The 20,477-nt window shown below is 48.4% G+C and overlaps 1 protein-coding gene across 3 annotated transcripts in view; it reads right to left on the bottom strand.

Annotated features, from left to right (window-relative positions):
• LOC147904326 (exocyst complex component EXO84B-like) overlaps window positions 1-19,866 on the bottom strand; it is a 71,340-nt gene extending 51,474 nt beyond the window's left edge. For all 3 annotated transcript variants that reach the window (XM_087385851.1, XM_087385859.1, XM_087385868.1), the window contains exon 1: window positions 19,352-19,866. In XM_087385851.1, the coding sequence (XP_087241977.1) occupies window positions 19,352-19,549 (198 nt within the window). In that variant the 5' untranslated portion in view covers window positions 19,550-19,866. The remainder of the gene's footprint in view (window positions 1-19,351) is intronic.
• Window positions 19,867-20,477: the final 611 nt, after the last annotated feature.

Genomic DNA, 20,477 nt, shown 5'->3' with positions numbered 1-20,477 from the left:
TATGTGGAACGTGAGCATGTACTAGGAGTGCTAGCCATGAGCACCTGACACTCTTCTGTTACTTTGCTACTCTAGTATTTTGTTCACTAGTTTGGCATGTTAGCACTTTAGCTTTAGCTTTCAGTTTTCAGTTTTCAGCAAAGGTCTTAGTGAACCCTTTGCTTCAGCCCTCAGTGGCTTGTATGAGGTACCTTTTGGATTCGCACTTTGTCTCATAGGCCCGCGAGACCTCTTGCAGGCGTTAATGTCTCTCTCTCTCTCTCTCTCTCTCTCTCTCTCTCTCTCTCTCTAGCCCCCGTCTTAACACTCTCTGTCACCGGGCTCTATAGCCCCCGCTTTCTTGCCGTGGCACTTATAGCCCCCATCTCCACCTTACCCACTCCAGCAGGCCTGCTGTCTCGTAACGGGCCTGCTGCCCCGACGACGCTACCTACTGTAGCACGGGGGTTGGCTTATAGCCCCCGTCTCCACCTACCTGCTCCAGCGGGCCTGTTGCCCTATACTGGGCCTGCAGCCCCATCGAGGCTACCTACTGTAGCACAGGGGCTGTCTAGCCCCCAGATATGACCACTCAGCCCGATCTGCACGGGAGCCACAAGGAGTCCCCCCATTGTGCCTTCATAAAGCCTACCCCCATCCAATCTGCGCCCTCACACAGAAGATAGGCACTCCCGGCCATCATAAGCAGCAAGAACTGCAAGAAAGACACCAGCAAAAGAACGTGATCAGCCTTGATTCAAGAAGCAGCAACAGCATCTTCTCACAATGTGTTATTGAAGAAAAGGAGAAACAAAACTACCATAAAAATACTAGTTCAGTTGAGGATCAATTGAGGCCCACCACGAGCTGTCAACATATATACAAATGTGAGGGTGGTTGTCATATTCTGCATTTCTGCCACTATACACACGAAATAGAAGGGGTGTTGGTTGTTATTTGCAATGCCTACGCGAGGATGCGTGGAAGACAAATGAGGAAAGCAAAGCTTTGGAGAATGCCATGGCAACATATTTATCAAGGACAACCAATAAGGTTGCTGAGAGTGTACTCAATTGCATCAATAAAATTTGTATTGCCCTCATTGAGAAGGAGGAGAGCCTAGAAGCCACAAATGTGGCATTATGTGGCATTGTTGGCTGAGAAAACACATGTGGACAAAGCCCCAAGTGAAATGAAGAAGCAGGGGGGGAAGAGAGGAGTGGGAGAGAGAAAATGGAGTGGGAATCTGCGCACAAGAGGTCAGTGCAGAGGGTCATAGGCTATAGCCCATACGAGACGATATATCTTCTCCAAGCAGGGAGAGATCTTACTTTTGGGGGACTTAAATGCACGTACCAGGAATAGACAAGTGGGCCTACTTGATTCCGAGACCGATCCCCTCAAAGTACATGAGATAGATCCGACAGCGCTTGGGATAGCGAGACGCTCAGAGGATGCACCACACGTCACTGGGTATGGCAGACATCTGCTGGAATGGAGGCAGTTCATAATTTGATCATATACCATGGTCTTCTTCGATGGCCACTGACAGGAGGGCTCATCTGCTTTTCACACGGAGGGGGATCAAGTACAGTAGATTACCTTTGGGATCTCCACCAGCTTTTTTGTCACACGTACGCGATCTCATTGTCCCTCCCCCCCCCCACTTGGCGTTGACCACTCGTATATGACCTTCAGCATCTCAGCTTCCTAGACGATCACAGGACAGAATCCACCAGTCTCCACTCGGGTCAAGGTGCATTTTGATCATGCCCTCGGTGCCATATACATGAGTCACTTGTCGCGTGAACTACCCCACTCTCTTGGCAACTATGCAGACCTTGCCCATGCCTCAAACAATTTAGTATCAGTGGTACAGAATGCCACAGTCAGATCCTTCCCCACGACTCGATCTACATCACAGTCCCCAACTGGGAAGATGTTCCAAAACCCATGGTTCGATGATGAGTGTCGAGAGATGAGATCCCACCTCATACAGGAGCAAGCATTAGGGCACCTTACGAAGATTGAGGCACAGCAGATATCAGCCAAGTGACTCGCGGAAGAGACGAGCTTTTCTCTCACATCGGATGGATGAGGTTATCAGATCTTTTTCGAGGGGGAGATCCCACCTTTGCATGGGGGCTTCTTTCTAAGGGTAAGTAACCCAATCCTATCACCGATCCATAAGTTACCCATTCCTATCACCGATCCAAAGGTCTAGAATACATATGCTACTTCACTTTATGATGTCCAGATGTAGACAACGCCGGACTTGTCCTCCTTACCCAGGCACACCACGTCCTCTTTGTTCACTGCACAGAATGTACATGCTGCACTATGCCGGTTTCATAACCGGAAGGCTATGGATCATGAGGGATTGAGGACGGAATACTTTTCACATGGACATGAGATCCTAGCCCCGATCCTAGCACAGATATTCAATCATGCTGTATGTCATGGCACACTCATGACCATATGCTAGCCAAGATATATGGATCGGTGCTAGAGCAAGAGATCAGCTCCTATATTGAGGCACATGGGCAGCGGGCATTAGGATAGGCGGGCTTTTCGATGGCAACATTCCACCCTTAACCACATCTTCACACTGCGGGCAGTCATTGAGGAGGCGAGATCCAAGTCCCAGAAAGTCTATGCTTGTTTCGGAAGGCCTTTGACACAGTACCACGAGCTCGCCTCATTCGAAGGCTTCGGGAGATGCAGATACTGGGAGTCATGATTTGGGGTGTGATGAGCTTATATGAGTCTATCAGAGGGAGGGTGCGTGCGCCTGGTGGTCTGTCAAACTCGATTGAGAGCACGATCAGAGTGAAGCAAGGATGTCTCCTCTCTCTGACACTCTTTGGGCTCTTTTGATGAGATGACAATGTTCATTGACCGCTTACGTGGAGAGGGATCCTTGCTTGCAGATTTGATGATACATATATTACTATATTCGGATGACATAGTAGTCATATCTCCTCTGCGGCGGGTCTACAACCACATCTTGAGACTCTTGATGCATTTCGTAGAGAGAGAGAGATTTGACGGTCAACCTTGGCAAAACCAAGGTTATGATCTTCAACACATCACAAGCGGTACTTCAGCAGTATAGTTTCACATACCGAGGGGAGCCACTGGAGATAGTAAAATCATACACCTATCTTGGAGCAGTTTTTGCGGGACCTATCTTCACGATGACACAGGTAGGTCAACCACGACTCACACGAGGGCAAGGGGCTCTGGCACGGCTGGAGAGACAGTGCTTCCAAGCACACTTTCAGGATCCCTTGACAAGGGGTGGCTCTTTGATACACTAGTGAGACCAAAAGGCATGTATGCAACACCTTTTTGGAGATGTGACCTGCCGATATCTGAGTGGCGGAAGTTTGAGAGGCTACACGTTACCTATGACCATGGGGTCCACGATGATTAGAAGTAAGCCGTCAATCCCTCATCAGATCATACAGGCTGAGTTCACTATGACACCGCTGCAGATTGTTGCCATCTTCTAGACACTGCATCTATACAGAGTATGGGCCCTACCTAGATGGAGACTACCTAGATTGGCACTTAGAGTCATCCCGACGGCTAGCTAAGCGCGGGGACAACAAAGCCTAGTATGCACGCATCTCCAAATGGTTTCGGTCTCAAGGCATTCAGATGGATCGCCTCCCCCCCTTTCAGTACAGTTTGGACTCCCCATCCCTTCAGATCCCACGCGATGAGATCAACCGTATCCCTTCCAGTACAACTCTCTCTCTCTCTCTCTCTCTCTCTCTCTCTCTCTCTCTCTCTCTCTCTCTCTCTCTCTCTCTCTCTCTCTCTCTCTCTCTCTCTCTCTCTCTCGGAGTTCTTTCAGCCAGATCTCATAGACCCCCACGAGGCGAGACCTCGACATGACCATGACCCGGAGCCTGTGACCCAACAGCTCAGACAGAGGGTTGACTCACAAATCATACTTGGGGACATCCCCTCCTTGTTTATGGTCAGAGCCCGACTAAAAGGGGTCAAGTGGCCTTGGTTAGACGCAGAGCTACGACCAGGAGACGTACCACGACTGCACCCTTGAGGGGGCAACAACGTTCCATTGCTGACCTCATGCCTCCATTTCCACAGCCTCATCCATCCTGATGTCCTGCTGCTGACAATGATGATGATGATGGTTATGATGATGCCGACGATGATGCTGAGATTGATATATATAGTCGGGATATGACTATGTTGTACTTAGGACTTAGTACTGCCATTTTGCATTTTTTTGCATTCTGCATTGGTGTGGATGCTCGTTTAGTAGCTCCACTACCACAGCTCATTGTATCAGGTTTTTCACAGTCTCATAGACCCATCGGTCTTCCGAAGACTTTAATAAACTCTCTCTCTCTCTCTCTCTCTCTCTCTCTCTCTCTCAGAGTCCAGATCGCCCACTACCAGTAGTCAGCAGGTAGACATGGGAGTCTGCTTATAGAGATGAGACGAGGGACACAGGGGGAGTGCGAGGGTCAGGAAGAGTAGCTGTTCTTTACAGCTCCACCCTTTTGGGAACCATCTCAGTAGAGCAAAGAGATACTCCAGATTTCTTTGGATCCAGATCCGACACATGGACAGCCAGGATTTGTTCATTACAGTATGCTACTTCCCTCTCGAGACCTCCCACTTTGCTCGAGATATCCAAGAGGAAGCTGAGGCATCACCATATGCAGCTCTTTATCAGTCCATTGTCGATTTCTCGAGCTGTGGCAGACCAGCAGATCACGTCAGCCACATGGAGACCTGGTGCAGCAGCAAAGGGGGCTGCTAGTAGGCAGGGACATGCCTTATATAGGGCTGGGCCCTTGCCTTGACTGGAGGTCCAAGGCCCTAGAAGAGTGGGCCAAAGGGCCCCGGTTTGAGAGCCCTTAAGGGGCTGGACTGACTCGTCGGCCAGAATCAGCAAGGCTGGTCAGTTTTTGTCAGCAGCCCTTGGGGGCTATAAAAGGAGGGCCTCTAGGCCCTAGCAGCCTTTCCCAAGCAAATTGGAGCAGTGTGGAGCAGCTGTCTTGGGGTCTACATTCAGGAGGACCAAGAGGACCTGTGTGCTGCACACAAAGCTTAAAAGGGGCTGCCTACACACAGGGCAGCGAAATTGAGAAGATCATTCTGGACAGAAAGTCTAACAGATGCTCGAGGTGGAGCATGCGGGCTCGAGTCTAGAGATAGCCGGCAGATAGGAGAAGTACCTTGTGGTAAGATCAGAGGACCACACCATTGGTGGGACTCTAAATCTATCTCTTTTGTATTGTGTCCATAGCTTTGGACGGAAATATATTATTTTGGTGGTTTCTATATCTTGCTGGTTCATTGTCTATTGATGAGTCTGCACATCTATCTAATGCACATTAAGTTAAAAAGTTTGTGATTCCACACCCCACACCACATTGTGTGAGCTCCTAGGCTATTCTATTAGTCTTCCGATGCACGTACCCTCTGTTGGTTGATTTCTAACACGGTATCAGAGCTCAAGTAGAAGGCTCACAGGTGTGGGAGCGTGAAAGCAAGGACCTTGCTGAACGACAGCCCTGATTCGGAAGCTCTTAGGAATCGACTTCCATGACTGGAGGATAGTGTCCTTGCAAGAAGGAAGGGTGACTCAAGTTCAGTTAGGGGCGTAAGGAGTTCTGATCTACAAAAGGGTGAGTTTGTTTGACTTTGCTGTGTGGTTTAGCAACAGAGATGTCGATCTTTTCAGCCTCTTCAGCCCCTGCTCTCCCTTCCTCCTCCCCCAGATTTCTTTCTTTCACCATCCCTAACTTTGGAGAGTCTAGGAAACTGGATGGGACAAATTACCCGATCTGGAAGGTGAAGATCCGGAGTCATTTAGTGGCTCGGAAGCTGTGGAAATTGACAACGGGAGTGGAGACCGAAGCCGGACGATACGGTGGACAAACAGGGGAAGATACTCATGCCAAAAGATGGAGAGGAGCTCGAAGCTTGGGAAGACAGAGATGCCCATGCCCTGGCATTGATCATAGGGACTACAACGGACTCTGTGCTTCCTCACATCCAGATGGTCGACACATCAAGAGAGGCATGGACCATTCTATGGGATTTGTACGAGACAGACAACACATCCCAGATCTTGCTTCCTCAACATCAGCTCTACAACCTTGATATGGATGAGGGAGATTCGATACATGACCACTTGACAAAGGTCAAGGTGGTGAGGGATCGACTGGAATCAGTTGGTCAGAAGATGCACTCATGCCATTTGGCCTTGATGGTACTAAGGAGGCTACCTCAGAGTTTCAAAAGCTTTGTTACGATTGTGACAGCGGGACAGAGGACCAAACCTCTGACTTTTGAGGAGTTGGGTCCAAAACTGCTACAAGAAGAAGCTAGGAAGAAGCTCTACAACAACGACAAAGATGACAAGGCGTTGCTAGCGAAGGATTACCCTAGCAAAGGAAAGGGCAAGCCTAACGCTGGCAAGTCCAAGAAGGATGACTCTGAAGGTGAGGAGCCTTCCAAGAGGAAGTAGAAGAAGAAGTGCTTCTATTGCGACACGCCAGGTCATTTTGCAAAGGATTGTAGAAAGAAGAAGGCGGATCAAAAAAACAAGAGGAAGGAGTCCGAGGGTGACACAAAAGCCAAAGCTAATGTGGTAATCGAAGAGTCGTTCTTGGTGACATCTCCGTGTGTTATTGAGGTCAGATATGTTGACCTAGAAACCACAGTGATGATGTCTAACATTGAGATGTGGGTCGACGAGGAGTCAGATGCCTTTGTGAAGGTGAAGGACAGCATGGAGTGTGTGGCTGTGTTGATACTGACACGAGGGTGGATTTCATGTGTGCCCTAGGGTTTCGAGGTCAGATGGTTGATGTACTTTAATAGGGAACAGTACAGGATTACATAGGCTATTGGTATGTGCCTCAATGAGGTGCATGGTTTGCTTTCAGAGCAAGCACACAAGCAGTACGGCGATCTGATGTGTACTTGATGTTCTAAATATGAGCCTTTATAGCATGCTGTGGAGAGACTCTGCTCTTCATGTGTCTCAGGTAATGCGAGATTGGAAGGAATTGGCCTTCTTCTAAGGCAAAAGGGGAAGTGTGGGTGCTTCAAATCTCGGACACAGATGGACAAGGTGTACTGAAGCCAAAAGAGTACTTGCTCAAAAGCTCAGTGAGAGTTCGTGGTCTAGGTTATCTGGAGATATTCATTTGTTGTGGACCTTGCCAAAGAAAGAAATTTTATTAGAGTCTTCGGAAGACCTATGGGTCTATGAGACTGAAAGAAAACCTGATACAAATCACACTAAGGGTGGAGCTACTAAAACGAGCATCATCACCCGTGCTGAATCCTAAGTCTGATCATACATAATCAAATACATCTGAGTGTAACAATGAAAAGAAAAAGACTGGAGCAGAGCGGAATCCTCCGTATGTCATGTCACCCTAGCTGGTGCATAGCCGGTGATGGGACGCTGGTGCCCGTCAAGGGGTGCCGTGCGTCTCGGTCTCCGAGACGAGGCTCGTCGACACAAGACCAAAGCCACCGTGACTCCCGTGGGACGTATCTCGGGTCTAAACAATGACGGGAGGTCCCCCACAGTGATCTGTGTATCCCCTCGATGTCTCGTGTGTCGTGCTACGATCGTCGGGTCAGGGTCTCTGTCACGTCTGCGGCTAAAGACTGGACGATCAATGTCACTCGATGGGAAGAACTCTGTGATCCTACTCTGAGAGGTGTCTGATGATGTGGCCAAGCCCCGTCGCCTGAGTAAGTACTCTCTTTGTCGGACCCCCTCGTGAATGAAGGCCGCGAGGCATCTCTAATCTGGGTAGGCGAGGAATCTGGAAAGGAGCCCGGAGCCGTCTCTGAAGAGGCAGTGGTAGCGACCTCGGATCTCGTAGTACACTGGGCACCTGAAAATAAAATGCTCCTCCAACTCAACCTCCTGACAGTCACACAATATGCATAAGCGATGCTCCCTAGGAATCCCCTCTGCTCTGCCGCTCTCTATGCGGAGGCGGTGTGATGAAACCCAAAACTGTCTGATGGAGATCCGTAGTGAGTGAGGCATATGAAGCTCACTGTACCCCGGTGGTGTGATAAATCCCTCCTCCAAAATATGAAGACAGTAATCTCTGTAGATACTAGAAACTCAGCTTCACTGGAAGCTCCCTCGGCTCCAACCAGGTCCTAAAGGTGTGTGGTTGCACAGAGCCTCATCCACACTACAGCACAACACTCCTTCCCTTACACAATCAAAAACACTGGAAAGCCACCCAAAAGAGCTTGTAACTCAAAATAGTTCATATGATGTCAAGTGCAACACATTTGACCAATGTTCGCAATCCAAGACCAAACAAGGGCACCCTGACCAAGAACAAACTGGGAAAAAGTATCGATGTTTAATGCGACAAAAGAGACAAGTTTCTCGCCCGCTCTTAAGGTGTCCTGTATAGCAACTTCTGGAAAGCAGATCACCATGTCGTATCAAGGACCCTAGTCTTTGGAAAGCTTACGCGGACAGGCTTTATGACATTCATGACCAGCCCATGCCCATCTTAGAAGACATCCTTCACCGCACCACCTCCATGCTCTTCACCATAGCACGCCTAAAAGAGGCCATCACGAAGTTACACAATGGCTCAGGGGAGCCCCACGCAGACTTACTAACCGGCAGGTGGAAAGTACTTGCTCCAATCCTAACGAAGCTGTTTAATGAAGCCTCCTGCAAAGCGTTTCCAACCTCCCAGACACAAACGCCATCATACCCATTCATAGGACAGGTGATCCCATGGATGCAAGTTACTATCGCGCTATTTTGATTGGTCATTTGACGACCTTCTTTGGTCTGAGGGTCCTCTCATCATTTATGCAGCTTGCAGCTGAGGGAGATGAGCAGTGCTGGTATGCATCAGTCTCTAGATGGTTCCAATCGTAGGGCATGGCTATCAATCATTTATTACCATATCAGTACTCACTAATGGGGGAGGAGAAAGGCCACTGACCTGAATGCTACCCGACCGGGAAGGGGGCATGTGAAAATCCACACTTTTCGAAAATGCAAATGTGTGCAATGCATGCAGAATTTGAATACCGATTGGCCCTCCAATGGGGAAGAGCGCCCTCGTGAGAGTACTTGTTTCTTTTTCGACCTACATGCAAGGTGGGAGAGAGATGACGGATGAATGCAATGTGGTAGAAAGAATGCTACGTGAGATTCACAATGAAAGGGTGATACCCTTTCATTAATGTCCCTTGAGATCACTCAAGTTCCATCTTCCCATTTACACCTACCCTTAGCCTATGACCCATGCACCTACCATTCAATGCACTCTAATGCACCCTTTCCCTTTCCTATTGCCCCTAGGACCTAGACACGTGTGTGCACATCTTTATTACTAATCATTGGCCAATGTTACATAGTTTTGGCGGTACTATTTACACCGCTTGATCGATCATAAATACAAACATATAACCGCACCATCAAATTGGCGCCTAACAATAATAAAGTTCTAATGACTATTAATTAACTAAATAATCATTTCTCTTGTCATGACAGGGCAGACTGGCCGAGCAATCTGTGGGAACCCGACTGGGTCTGTAACTCTGCCGACTGCCACATGGCAACCGCCAACTGGCTGCTGTGCTGAACCTACCTGTTCAGTGCCCCGTAAGTAGCCAGGCTGGCTGCTGTTGTCCTGTGCATGCTTGGACAGGCAAGGACCTTCTGTAACTCCTCAAGGTGGACAAAAGGGGCACCTAAAGCATGGTTTTGCCTCATCATTAAGCTTCAGCTTCTTTAAGCCTATATGTGTATGATAATGCTGCATGACCCCAAGTCCAAGGTAAGTGTTTTGGTAGGAGTTTAGCGGGGGTTAGCAGCCAACATACACCAAGAGATCAGGCATCAGTAAGCCCCATGGTCTCCGATGATCGGATATGGCAGTGCATGGTAGTACTATGCTTTGGACATCCACATCACACAATCGAATGGTTACATGCAATCAATGGGTACATGCAGAAAAAGCTTTGACTGGAGAGCAGGAGCCTGTCATACGTCAACTGAGAACTTAGATGGATGGCATACCCTTGATTGAGCCACAAGTAAATTTACCAACCAGCAGAACGATATATATCCTATGCCCCAACAAAATCAAAATACTACAACAAGCCATGCACAAAATGATGTTGTAGAGTCTAGAGCGAGAACAAAAGGATTCGAGAGAGAGAGGAAAAGAGGGAGACAGGGAGACACACACACTTTTTTTTTAGTGAAATCTTATATTTCTTTGTGGGAAACCTCAAACGAAGTGAAAACCCACCATTGAGTACAAAGATCAAATTTACAAGCAAGCCTCAGAGAGAAAAAATCATGAGGCTACCAAGATAAAATTTACATATCATTTGGAGGAGGATCTAAAAACACTTCTCCAAGACTATTCACTTGCAAAAAGTGATGCAACGGAGTGACATCACCGTCAATAAAACAAAGCTGTTTTTTCCCCTTGTGATTCTTCTTATATAAGCTGGCAACCTAAACTTTTTTATTTTTTATTTTTTTTAATTTTTTTTTCAAGAAAATTACTTCATTAAGTATGAATGAAACCACAAGAGCAAGCTCAAATAAGGGAGTACATCATGCAATGCATGAAGAAAAAAAAGCCCAAAGTGAGCTAATAAAGAACCACGGCAGAGGCTGAAAATGCCATCTCAACCCTGAAGGAAACTCAGAGAAGAAAGGAGATCCCCTCCAAACTCTGAAAAAAGTAACTCTCCTAGCAGCGGTTGCTCTAGAGGATCCCTGCATGCTCGCCCAAATGGCCTTCAGAGTGTATACTGTGTCAGTCCAAATACTGGCTATAGTCTGGGAAGGGGAACCAGGATACCCTCCATTGCCTCTGAACACCTGGCTCTCCAAATATGCCAAGCTACAATGCTAGCCAAAATCTCCCAAGACGTGTCTACTAAGGCATGAGCAGCTTTGAAAGGAGTGAGGGGAACATCCTAGAGGAAACAAGACTCCACTGAATGTCGACGTACAATGAAAGCTGGATCTGGATCATGTCCCTCGAACAACACCTGTCGGTCAGTAAGAGATAACCAAGCCACTGAACCCTAGGTCATATAGAAAGATGTTGTATGAAAGATGCTGAAAATCCAAGCAACACCTTTTCAGATCGTCCTCGCCTGTCTGCACTCCCAAAGGCAATGTTGTGCTGACTCAACTGCCATGTGACGACGAGGACAAGTAGGGTCAGCCCCAAACCTAGATCTCCACAGGTTCACTGCAATCCCTCCATCAATAGAAAGCCAAAAGACAGGACTCATCTTTCTATTCCTGAGGGATTTCCAGAGCCTGCACCAAAAGTTCTTCCGCACAACTGCGAAAATCTGAAAACTATCCCAATGTGGCGCTCTGGAGGGCCTCCAACCTCTAGTGCTGAGCTGAAACCTTCGGGCATTTCTAACTCTATAGCGAAAGAAGGGAAAGCTCTTATCTCGGTGCCCCTCATCAATCCATTCCCACTCCCCTGGGTCCGACTACAAGAACTTAATAGGGGAACCACCATACAACCAGAGTCTCCAAGACCCCAACGCAAGGAGAATAGGATCAGGGTCAAGATACCACTGTGAATCCCTGCCCCACTCCATGAATCTTGCAATCCTGACAGGCTGAAATCCAAGACCCCAGCGCAAGGAGAATAGGATCAAGGTCAAGATACCACTGTGAATCCCTGCCCCACTCCATGAATCCTGCAATCCTGATAGGCTGAAATGCAACCTCCAAAAGAATATCATCAGAAGATCTGATAAGTCTGCCTCTTGACTGAACATCAAAGACAAGGGTATTTTCATGTGCATCCTGCAATGCAATGACCTATAACGGAATATCCGTCCTTGAGAACACTCCCCACCAAGTGGACTCTGTAAGCAGCATGTCATCTGTGTCAATCCACTCTGGCAGATAACTGCATGTATCTGCTGTATCCTAAGTGCACTCCCTCTGAGGTGGCCAACTGCTAAAAGTCTTTGATCCTCTGGAAGTCTCATACAGGCCTGCCAACTCCCATCTAGACCACTGCATATAATGTGACACTTCGAGTGGCCTGCAATGATGATCCGAAATCGAGTCATTCCACATGACTGACTGCCTTTGAATCTCTTCACAAGAAGTGGGTGTAACTCTGCGAAGTGTGTTTCTGAAGCAACCCCAAGCTTTTAGAATAGCAGCCATGAGAGGAAAAGGGGAGGATTTGAGATGGGCCGAAAGATCCATCTACTGTTGTCCAACCAATCTCCCCCATGAGAAGGGGTGCAAGACTGAATGCTACGTGAAACCACGTATTACAAACTTGCAGAGCAAGGCCATACACTGCAAGTTCGGGTCAATAATATTAAGACCCCCTTCTCCTGTGGGAAGAATGAGGGTCTCCCAAGCCACCCTGTCTACAACATCTGAGGTGCCATCTAAACCGCTCCATAGGAAGTTCCTGATAGGTCTCATGAGCTGAGTGATACAGCCTCTAGATCTGCACCAACATGAGCAAACAAACCAAGCAATGGCCAATAATACCTGGTTCACAACCACAACTCTGGATGCAAGGTCAAGTCTAGCTGAACTCCAAAAGATGAGTTTCCTCCTGATACTCTCCAACACGGAAGCGAACTACTGTGCCGGAGAGATGCCCAACCCAACCTAGCATCCCAGAGATCTGACAGAGACTCTCCTCTGAATCCAAGTAAACCCGATGTCAATCCCCCATACTGGAGTGTCATCATCACTGATCCAAAATTCATTGGATTTGTTCCAATTAATGTGTGCACCTGCCGCAATGCAAAACAAATCCAATGCTGTCCTGAATGAATTCAGTGTCTGTGGAGTGGCATCCAAAAATGCAGCCGTGTCATCTGCCAACTCACTGTCTAAGAGCTCATCCTCCTCCCTCAAAGGAAGCCTGAGCCCTACGATTCCAGCTTGAGCTCTAATGTAATAGCTCATAGCCTCGCCACAAAAAGGAATAAAAAGGGAGCTAGGGGGCAACCCTGATGGACTGATCTAGTAATCTCAAATCTATCTCCCCTGACTGCACCAATAAGAACCTAGCTGTGGGCTGATCTATAGAGGGCTGATACCCCTCTGATCCACGCATCTGAGAAGCCAAAGCGAGTAAGTGTGCCCTCTAGAAAGCCCCAATCTACCCTGTCATAAGCTTTCTCAAAATCCAAGAGTAGAAAGGCCAGCATGTGGCCATTATGCATGGCCCACTCCGAAGCCTCCCGAAATGAGAAGATGTTATCAAAGATGCTCTTGCCATGCACAAAACCCGTCTGCATATCATGGATAAGATCTGGTAGAAAGGGCTACAGACGAAGGCTGTTAGCTTTAGCTAGGATTTTGTACAAGGTACCCAGCAAGGTAATCGGTCTCCACTGAGACACTAAATTCCTGCAACCCCCTTTTGGAATCAAATGAATGAGGCCCTCCGCAAGTGAGTCTAGCATCTCACCCGAGTCCCATACACCCTACAGCACTGAGATAATATGATCCCCAATCTGATTCCAAAAAGTAATAAAAAATAAGGGGATAAGTCCATCTAAACCAAGACACTTGTCCTTGTGAAAGGCAGAGAGAGCAGTCCTGAACTCTACATTGGTGAAGGGTGCATCAAGTGAAACGGTCATATCCCCTATCACCAACCCAGGTAAGTGTCGCCAAATAACCACTCTAGCATAATCTGTGGCCTGAGTGTCCGAGTCCCAAGGTAATATGATCCCCAATCTGATCCCAAAAAGTAATAAAAAATAAGGGGATAAGTCCATCTGAACCAGGACACTTGCCCTTGTGAAGGGCAGAGAGAGCAGTCTTGAGCTCTACATTGGTGAAGGGTGCATCAAGTGAAACGGTTATATCCCCTGTCACCAACCCAGGTAGGTGTCGCCAAATAACCACTCTAGCATCATCTATGGCCTAAGTGTCTCGCTCTATTGTAAGAAGGGAGGCATAGAAATCGGTGGCAACATGCAAGATGGCATCTGGATGTGTCTGAAGAACTCTGCCTGAGTCAACAAGCTGTGAGACACTCTCCCTACTATGTCCGGGGCCAAGAGTAGAGAAGAACTGCTTGTTGACCCTACCTCCCTTCTGTGTCAAAAAAGACTCTCTGGCATAAAAGGCATACTCTGCTCTCTAATCTAAAAGTGACTGCTGCTGAGCCCTTGCTGCAGCAAAGCGCTCTTGAATCCAAGCATCTGTAAGGCTCTTCTACTCCTCCCTCTAGAGAGCAGCCAATTGCTGGCAGATACCTATCTCACGCCTGAGAATCTCACCCCTTTTGATACGAGCAACTGAAAGATAAAAGTCACTGATATCAGAGAGGGCTGCGGCTAAGTCTGAAGGAGAAACCTACCCATCCTGCAAATGAGATACCCAGGTCCTCAAAATTGTCTCTATAAGGCCCTCCTGTGCATAGAAAGAATCTGGAATCCTGACACTGGCGGAGCGGTGCCTCACATGGGGATCTAAAACCATCAAAACCACTGGAAATGATCCGAAGTGGACAAAATCATCCACATAAAATCTGTCAATCCATGGATGTATAGGCATCTGCAATCTCCTGTTCGACCAAGAAAACCGGAGAGAATGTGGCTAAGTGTGAAAAGCATCATCATGCCAAGCATCCCTGCCACTGTACTGAAAAAGCAAGGCATCTCACGCTGCTCTCTCTAGGGAGTGAAGGCCACCTTCCCTACCACCCCTTTTGTCTGAGGGCATTTCAACCATGTTGAAATGGCCCCCTATAATCCAAGCATTTGCAATAAGTGACCAAGAGAGCAGTTCCTTCCAAAAAAGAACAAGATCCCCTCTAGAATTGGGTGCATAAAGGTTTAAGAGACCAACCTTATGCCCATCAATCAAAAGTATAATCCACTCAGCTCTAGAAGGGACTATGAGCCCGTGTCCAATCACCAAGGGGAGTATAGAAGAAGAAACAGAAATGCAAGTACCTCCCTTGGTGCTTATGGCGGGTGACCAAAAAGTGTGGCCTGAAAGAAGTTTACCCGACTTAGAACAATCCCTGGCATCCAATTTGTGTTTCTGAATCATCAGAATGTTTATGGGACCCCCAGTAACACCTGGATGAAGTTGATTACGAATCAACTTTCTGCGGCGGCAGTGAGGTACACCCCCGAATCCCTAAACGTTCTAACTGACAATCCTCATCTACGAGAGGAGAAGGCCGGATGGAAGATCCTACCCGACCTAGTAGCAGAGAAAACCCTCTCTTGCGAAAAATTCCTCCTATCAAGAGGAGGGAAGTCAACTGGGGAAAGCACACCCCCTGCTGAGGGGGAAACTGTCCTGGAAGATATGCTCCCCAGGCGTGGAGGATACAAACTCCTCTACCTCAAACTCAGCCAAGTTTGCCAAAACTGAAAATAAATTCCTACGAAGTCCCTCTGGTGCAAGAGTGCGAAGGAGTACCTCTGGCGTAGGAGTGCGAAGGAGCCCTGCAAAAGAAGGGGTGGAACCAATAACCCCCTTACCTCTGTCAGGTGTAGACACACGTGACCACAACTGCATGACCTCGTCCACAATTTTGTCATTGCTTTCAAGTAAAGCAAAGGTCTCTACAGAAAGGTTCTCCCTAGATGAGCGCTCCTGCATCTGAACAGGGTCAAGAGCAGTCTCACTTGCAGATGGAACCAGGAAAGAACTGTCTCTTGCCTGAAGAGACGGATCCGCAGCCCCATCAGTGGTAGACTGAGGTACTGACGGGTCCGCAGCAGCCCTGTCAGTGGTAGCTTGAGGTACTAGCTCACCAACTTTGACAAGCACCCAATGGGGAACGACCAAAGCAGGACGTGCTGACTGTTCTATCCGCGCTGTAGAAATACTAGGACGAGAGGCTGATGGTCCTGACTATGAAGTCGAAGGTCTAGCAGCGTGAGGCGGTAAGAACTGGTCGTGAAGAAGGTCCAGGTCGAATGAAGCTATGAGACGCATCCGTGCATCTTTTTTGTCTTTTCTTTTTCCTTGGACAATCTCTAGCAAAGTGTCCAAGGGTCCTGCAAATCCTACACTGATCCTATCTCCCTGCAATCTCGACTCTTTGCCTGAAGAAGGAGCCATCTGGACACTGAAGCATAATGTGGTCATCCGAGATGTTAGGGTCAGAGACAATGACCCTAACATGCGGGATCTCAAAAAACACTCCAAAGGCGGCTTCAATGGAATGTAGCAGTCAATGGTATATCTGAGGAAAGCCTAGAAATCTGATGAAGAGTAACGTCGTCCCACTGTCTTCCTCGACAGGATCAAAACCCAGTGAAAAGGGGATCTGACAAATCCTCTGGGAGCCGAGTGCTAGCGGACTAGCTTGAAGCATTGTACGTGCTACCTTCGAGGAGTCAAAAACAATCTGGAAGAAACCTCGCCCAAGCAGAGGAACATCTGTGAAGTGCCTTGCGAGGTCTCCATGTAGAGTGGCGAGCATCCAATCCCTGGCCAGTAACTTGGAAGGGTGGGACGCATGGATGCGAGCAAAGAGCGATGTCAAGCTCTCCTACTCAATATCTTTTTTGAGCTGCTGCACCTCGTCTTTTGAGAATGTGATGGTTTTCGCGGCCGGTGGAAGCGGGCGAGGATTGGCTGAAGGCAGAGCCATCGTCAATCAGGGTGGAAAGGAAGACTCGAACACTGTTGAGCACCGTCCTACTAAAAAGCTGCTTAGGAAGAGGATGAAGGCAGAGGAGAGTCCGAGATGAGGGTGAAGGCAGAAGGAGGGGATGAAGGGTGAAGGAGGGTGAGGGTGAGGATGAAGGGAGGAAGAAGGATAAGGATGAGGATGAAGGGAGAGGGGATGAAGGAGGAGGGGAGGGGAGAGGTAGGCTGAAAGGGAGGGAGAGGAAGTGAGGGAGACGGGGGGAGGGGGCAGGGAGGCAGGCGGGGGAAAGGGGCTGCGGGGGCGAGGGGAGGAGGCAAGGGTAGGGGCTGAGGGGGCGAGGGAGGGGGGCAGGGGTAGAGAGTGGGGGAAGGGGGGCTGAGGAGCAGGGGTAGAGGACGAGGGTAGAGGGCGGGGGTAGAGGGGATAGAGGGCGGGGGAGAGGGGCTGAGAAGTGGGGTTAGGGGGCGGGGGTAGAGGGCAGGGTAGAGGGCAGGGGAGAGGGGCTGAGAGGCGGAGGTAGGGGGCGGGGGAGAGGGAGAGGGGGCTGAGCAGCGAGGTAGGGGGCAGGGGTAGAGGGCGAGGGAAGGGGTCTGAGAAGGCGGGGGTAGGAAGGCAAGGAGGGGCTGAGGAAGGAGGGAGAGGTAAGGCAGGGAGGGGGCTGAGAGGAGGGAGGAGAGAGGGGCGGGGATGGAGGCAGGAGGAGGCTGAGAGGGGGCAGCAAGGGAGTCGGGGAGCAGCATCAGCTCACCGCAACCTGAATTTTTGAACCACAAGGTCAAAAACCTGTCTCAACCAAGGATGAAAAGAATCCAATGAAAAAGGAACATCTGCATCCTGAACAGAAAGAGACTCTGGCACCGTCTTCACAGGCATAAGGACTTGAGTAACATCTACACACTCTGACATAGGAGCTGCAGCTGATAAATCATGACACATCATTACAGCTTCACCCTGTGCATCAGCCTGAGATGTACCATGTGCATCATCCTGTTTAAGCCCCTCTTCAACATGTAACTCCATATCCTGAAAAGAAGTATGCTGAGTATGCTCAATAATAGACTGATCCCGAGCTTCTTTAACAACAAAGGGATTAACCTGAGAACAATCTGGCGCTGAAACATCTTTAACCCGCTTCCATACCTTAACTGGTTTGGAAAATTGCTTGACTACCTCTATCCCAGAAGAAGAAAAACCGGTTGCCGGAACTGCTGGAGAAGGAACTGAGGTACCTAGATCTGGAGTAGAAGTGCAGTCCCGTGCAAAATGACCCAGTTGTCTGCATTTATAGCAAGCATTTGGAAAAGAAGAAAATTGCAGACAAATTCGAAAAGGCTGGGAGACACACACACACAGAGACAGTTTGAGAATGAGGATACAGAGCTCAAGGAGAGGGAAGAGGAGGCCCCAATATGGGACTTTGGTTGGGTCTCCAACAACAGGCAGATGTTAAGGCCCCACTAGTCCATCCCACTACTTGGATTTCAAAGAAAATAACTTCCCAAAGGTATAGAAAGGCAAGACTGACCCCTTACTCTTGCTTTCATGGGTTAGTCAGTTTGACAGCTACAAAAATATTTCTAGAGCTTACCTCTTCTATGCCCCAGAACTGAACCTGTTCTTATAGCGCCCAAAACATGCAAGTGGACTAATGCTCACAGCAGAAGACTTGTGGTATACTAAACTATTGCTTCTGGCTTTGTAATCACCAAGTGCACAAAGAATACACCTGAGCCACTAGGGATGGAGGTAAATGAATGTAACTGAAGGTCCTCCTCAGAGTGAACTTGCTGCTCAATGAAGAGGCTGACCGCTTCCCCCTTCCCCACCCGACCCCTCTTCTTTCTAGGTCTACCACTAGGCCTGTAGGCCTACTCCTGCCGCACGGACTGCTGCTACTTATGCATGGCAGTCCAGCCCTTGGTTTCTGCTTCATGCTCTTACTGCCCTCCCTGGCCTTGGCAGCCCTAGAGTAGAGCTAGATCACGTCATCCATAATAGAGTGCATGCATGAATGTGCCTGCATGCGCGTGTCTGTGAATACATGATCATGAAACAATAAATCGGCTGAACATTTATTAGTATGCATTAACAAGGTTTCCTATATACTTCTTTATACTTGTGCTGCCATGTGGTAACTACTTTAGTATGTGAAGAACATACTAAGAAGGCTTCAAGGACAGTCCGTGTCTTTTTAGATGCTTGTGATTGAATATCATTTGAGAACAGCAGTTAAAAGTGACGAAAAGATCTATCTAAGTGTCTGGACTCAAGTCACCATGTTCTCTTGAGTTGATTAGCAAGAAATGTACTACACATGTGCGTTCCTTCCTTGTTGGTCAGCCAATATAGACTAGTTATGAGTTTTCCACATTGCCAGTGTTGATTATTTGCTGTCAGATGTTATGAGTCAACAGTTGAAACGGAGACCATGAAACAAGGGCGTTGAAGCTCATGGAAGGCATCGGTAACGTTGGCAGCATAACACCTCCAAATCTGCTTTTGGTTATGACCTCGGAAATTTTATTAGTCAGCAGACATAGCTGACCCCGAAATTCTTGCTTAAACTTGTGAGGCCTAAGTTTTTCGCCCAAGGGTGCAGCCCCAATCCATAAGTACACCCCAACGGAGGAAGTTCCCAGGATTGTCGGCTACATTTGCATGCTAAGCGCGAAAATTTCAGCGTGGAGCCATTGAGATGAACTCTACTATACCTTTTCAGTCAGTGATTGATACTTGGGCTCGACATAACCATCTGTGGTAAACCACTCGCTATCTACAGCTCTTAAACTTTCTGGCGATGCCAGGTTCCCACCAGACGCATTGGAACGGGGCGACTCTGCCAAAATGGTGGCTCTGAATCGGACGGACGGTCTCGCGGACTCCATACGGTCAGGTCCCTCAGACAGCATTTTGTCTCAATCAAGGTTCATCCAGAGCGCTCTCTCTCTCTCTCTCTCTCTCTCTCTCTCCCGCATAAATTTAGTAAGATTCAAAGTGCCCACAAGCCTCCGTCTTTCCAAATCTCTCACACATGCAGAAGGAGGCTTCGATACGATGAAGGCCAATGAGCTGGGTAGCCCAAGAGGAACAAAGCAGAACTGCAGTGGGCACCAGCAAGCTGCAACAGGGCCAACATCCAAGGGATGGAAACAACTGTAGGAAGGAGGGGGAAATTCTCCATGGAGGGAATGATGGGCGGCACAGGCAGCGATTGATGCTTTCGAGGTTCCCGTTTTTGTCTTGTGAACGTCACCGTTTTGTCTTTTGGACGTTTCAACATATTGGGCTTGTCAGCCAGTCAATTCTATCAAGTTTGAACTTTGAACTCCTCCCCAGTCAAATTACAAGAGAAAGCAAGGTGGGAAAACATCTCCCAACTTCACGGCTTGCTTGAAGACAACGATAGGCTGGTTTGCCAAGCCAAAGCCTTGATTTCCGCACAACCGAAGGAGACATGAAGGTCAGCAATCACCAATCTGGAAAAGCTAATGCCTAGGCGCTTAGAGCAAGTCCCCTTGGACCATGTTTTACAGCATCGTTCCTCCGTCCCGCTCCAAGCCCCATGGCAGGTCAAAATTTCTAAGCGACAAGCCAATTCTAGAACTCAGACACAGATGCAAGCCAAATTTGGCACACACAATGCAGAGTGAGCATTTCTGCTTGCCAAGGGGTGCCCCTAACCACCCCCTGGAGTGGCTCATCTTTTCCAATGGGTGGGCTTCCAAGAAAGTTCAATCTTCGATTCCTTGGGATACCTCGGTGTCTCTAGACGTGCAGTTGGGCACGGTTTCAATGCCGAATGAAAATCTAACTTCATTCTTTTGCCAATCAACTACC

This window comes from Dipteris shenzhenensis, chromosome 2, assembly GCF_047967505.1.
Source record: "Dipteris shenzhenensis isolate YYH24624 ecotype China chromosome 2, Dip_SZ_1.0, whole genome shotgun sequence".
NCBI classification, from domain to species: domain Eukaryota; kingdom Viridiplantae; phylum Streptophyta; class Polypodiopsida; order Gleicheniales; family Dipteridaceae; genus Dipteris; species Dipteris shenzhenensis.
This window is presented reverse-complemented; position numbering and strand designations above follow the sequence as displayed.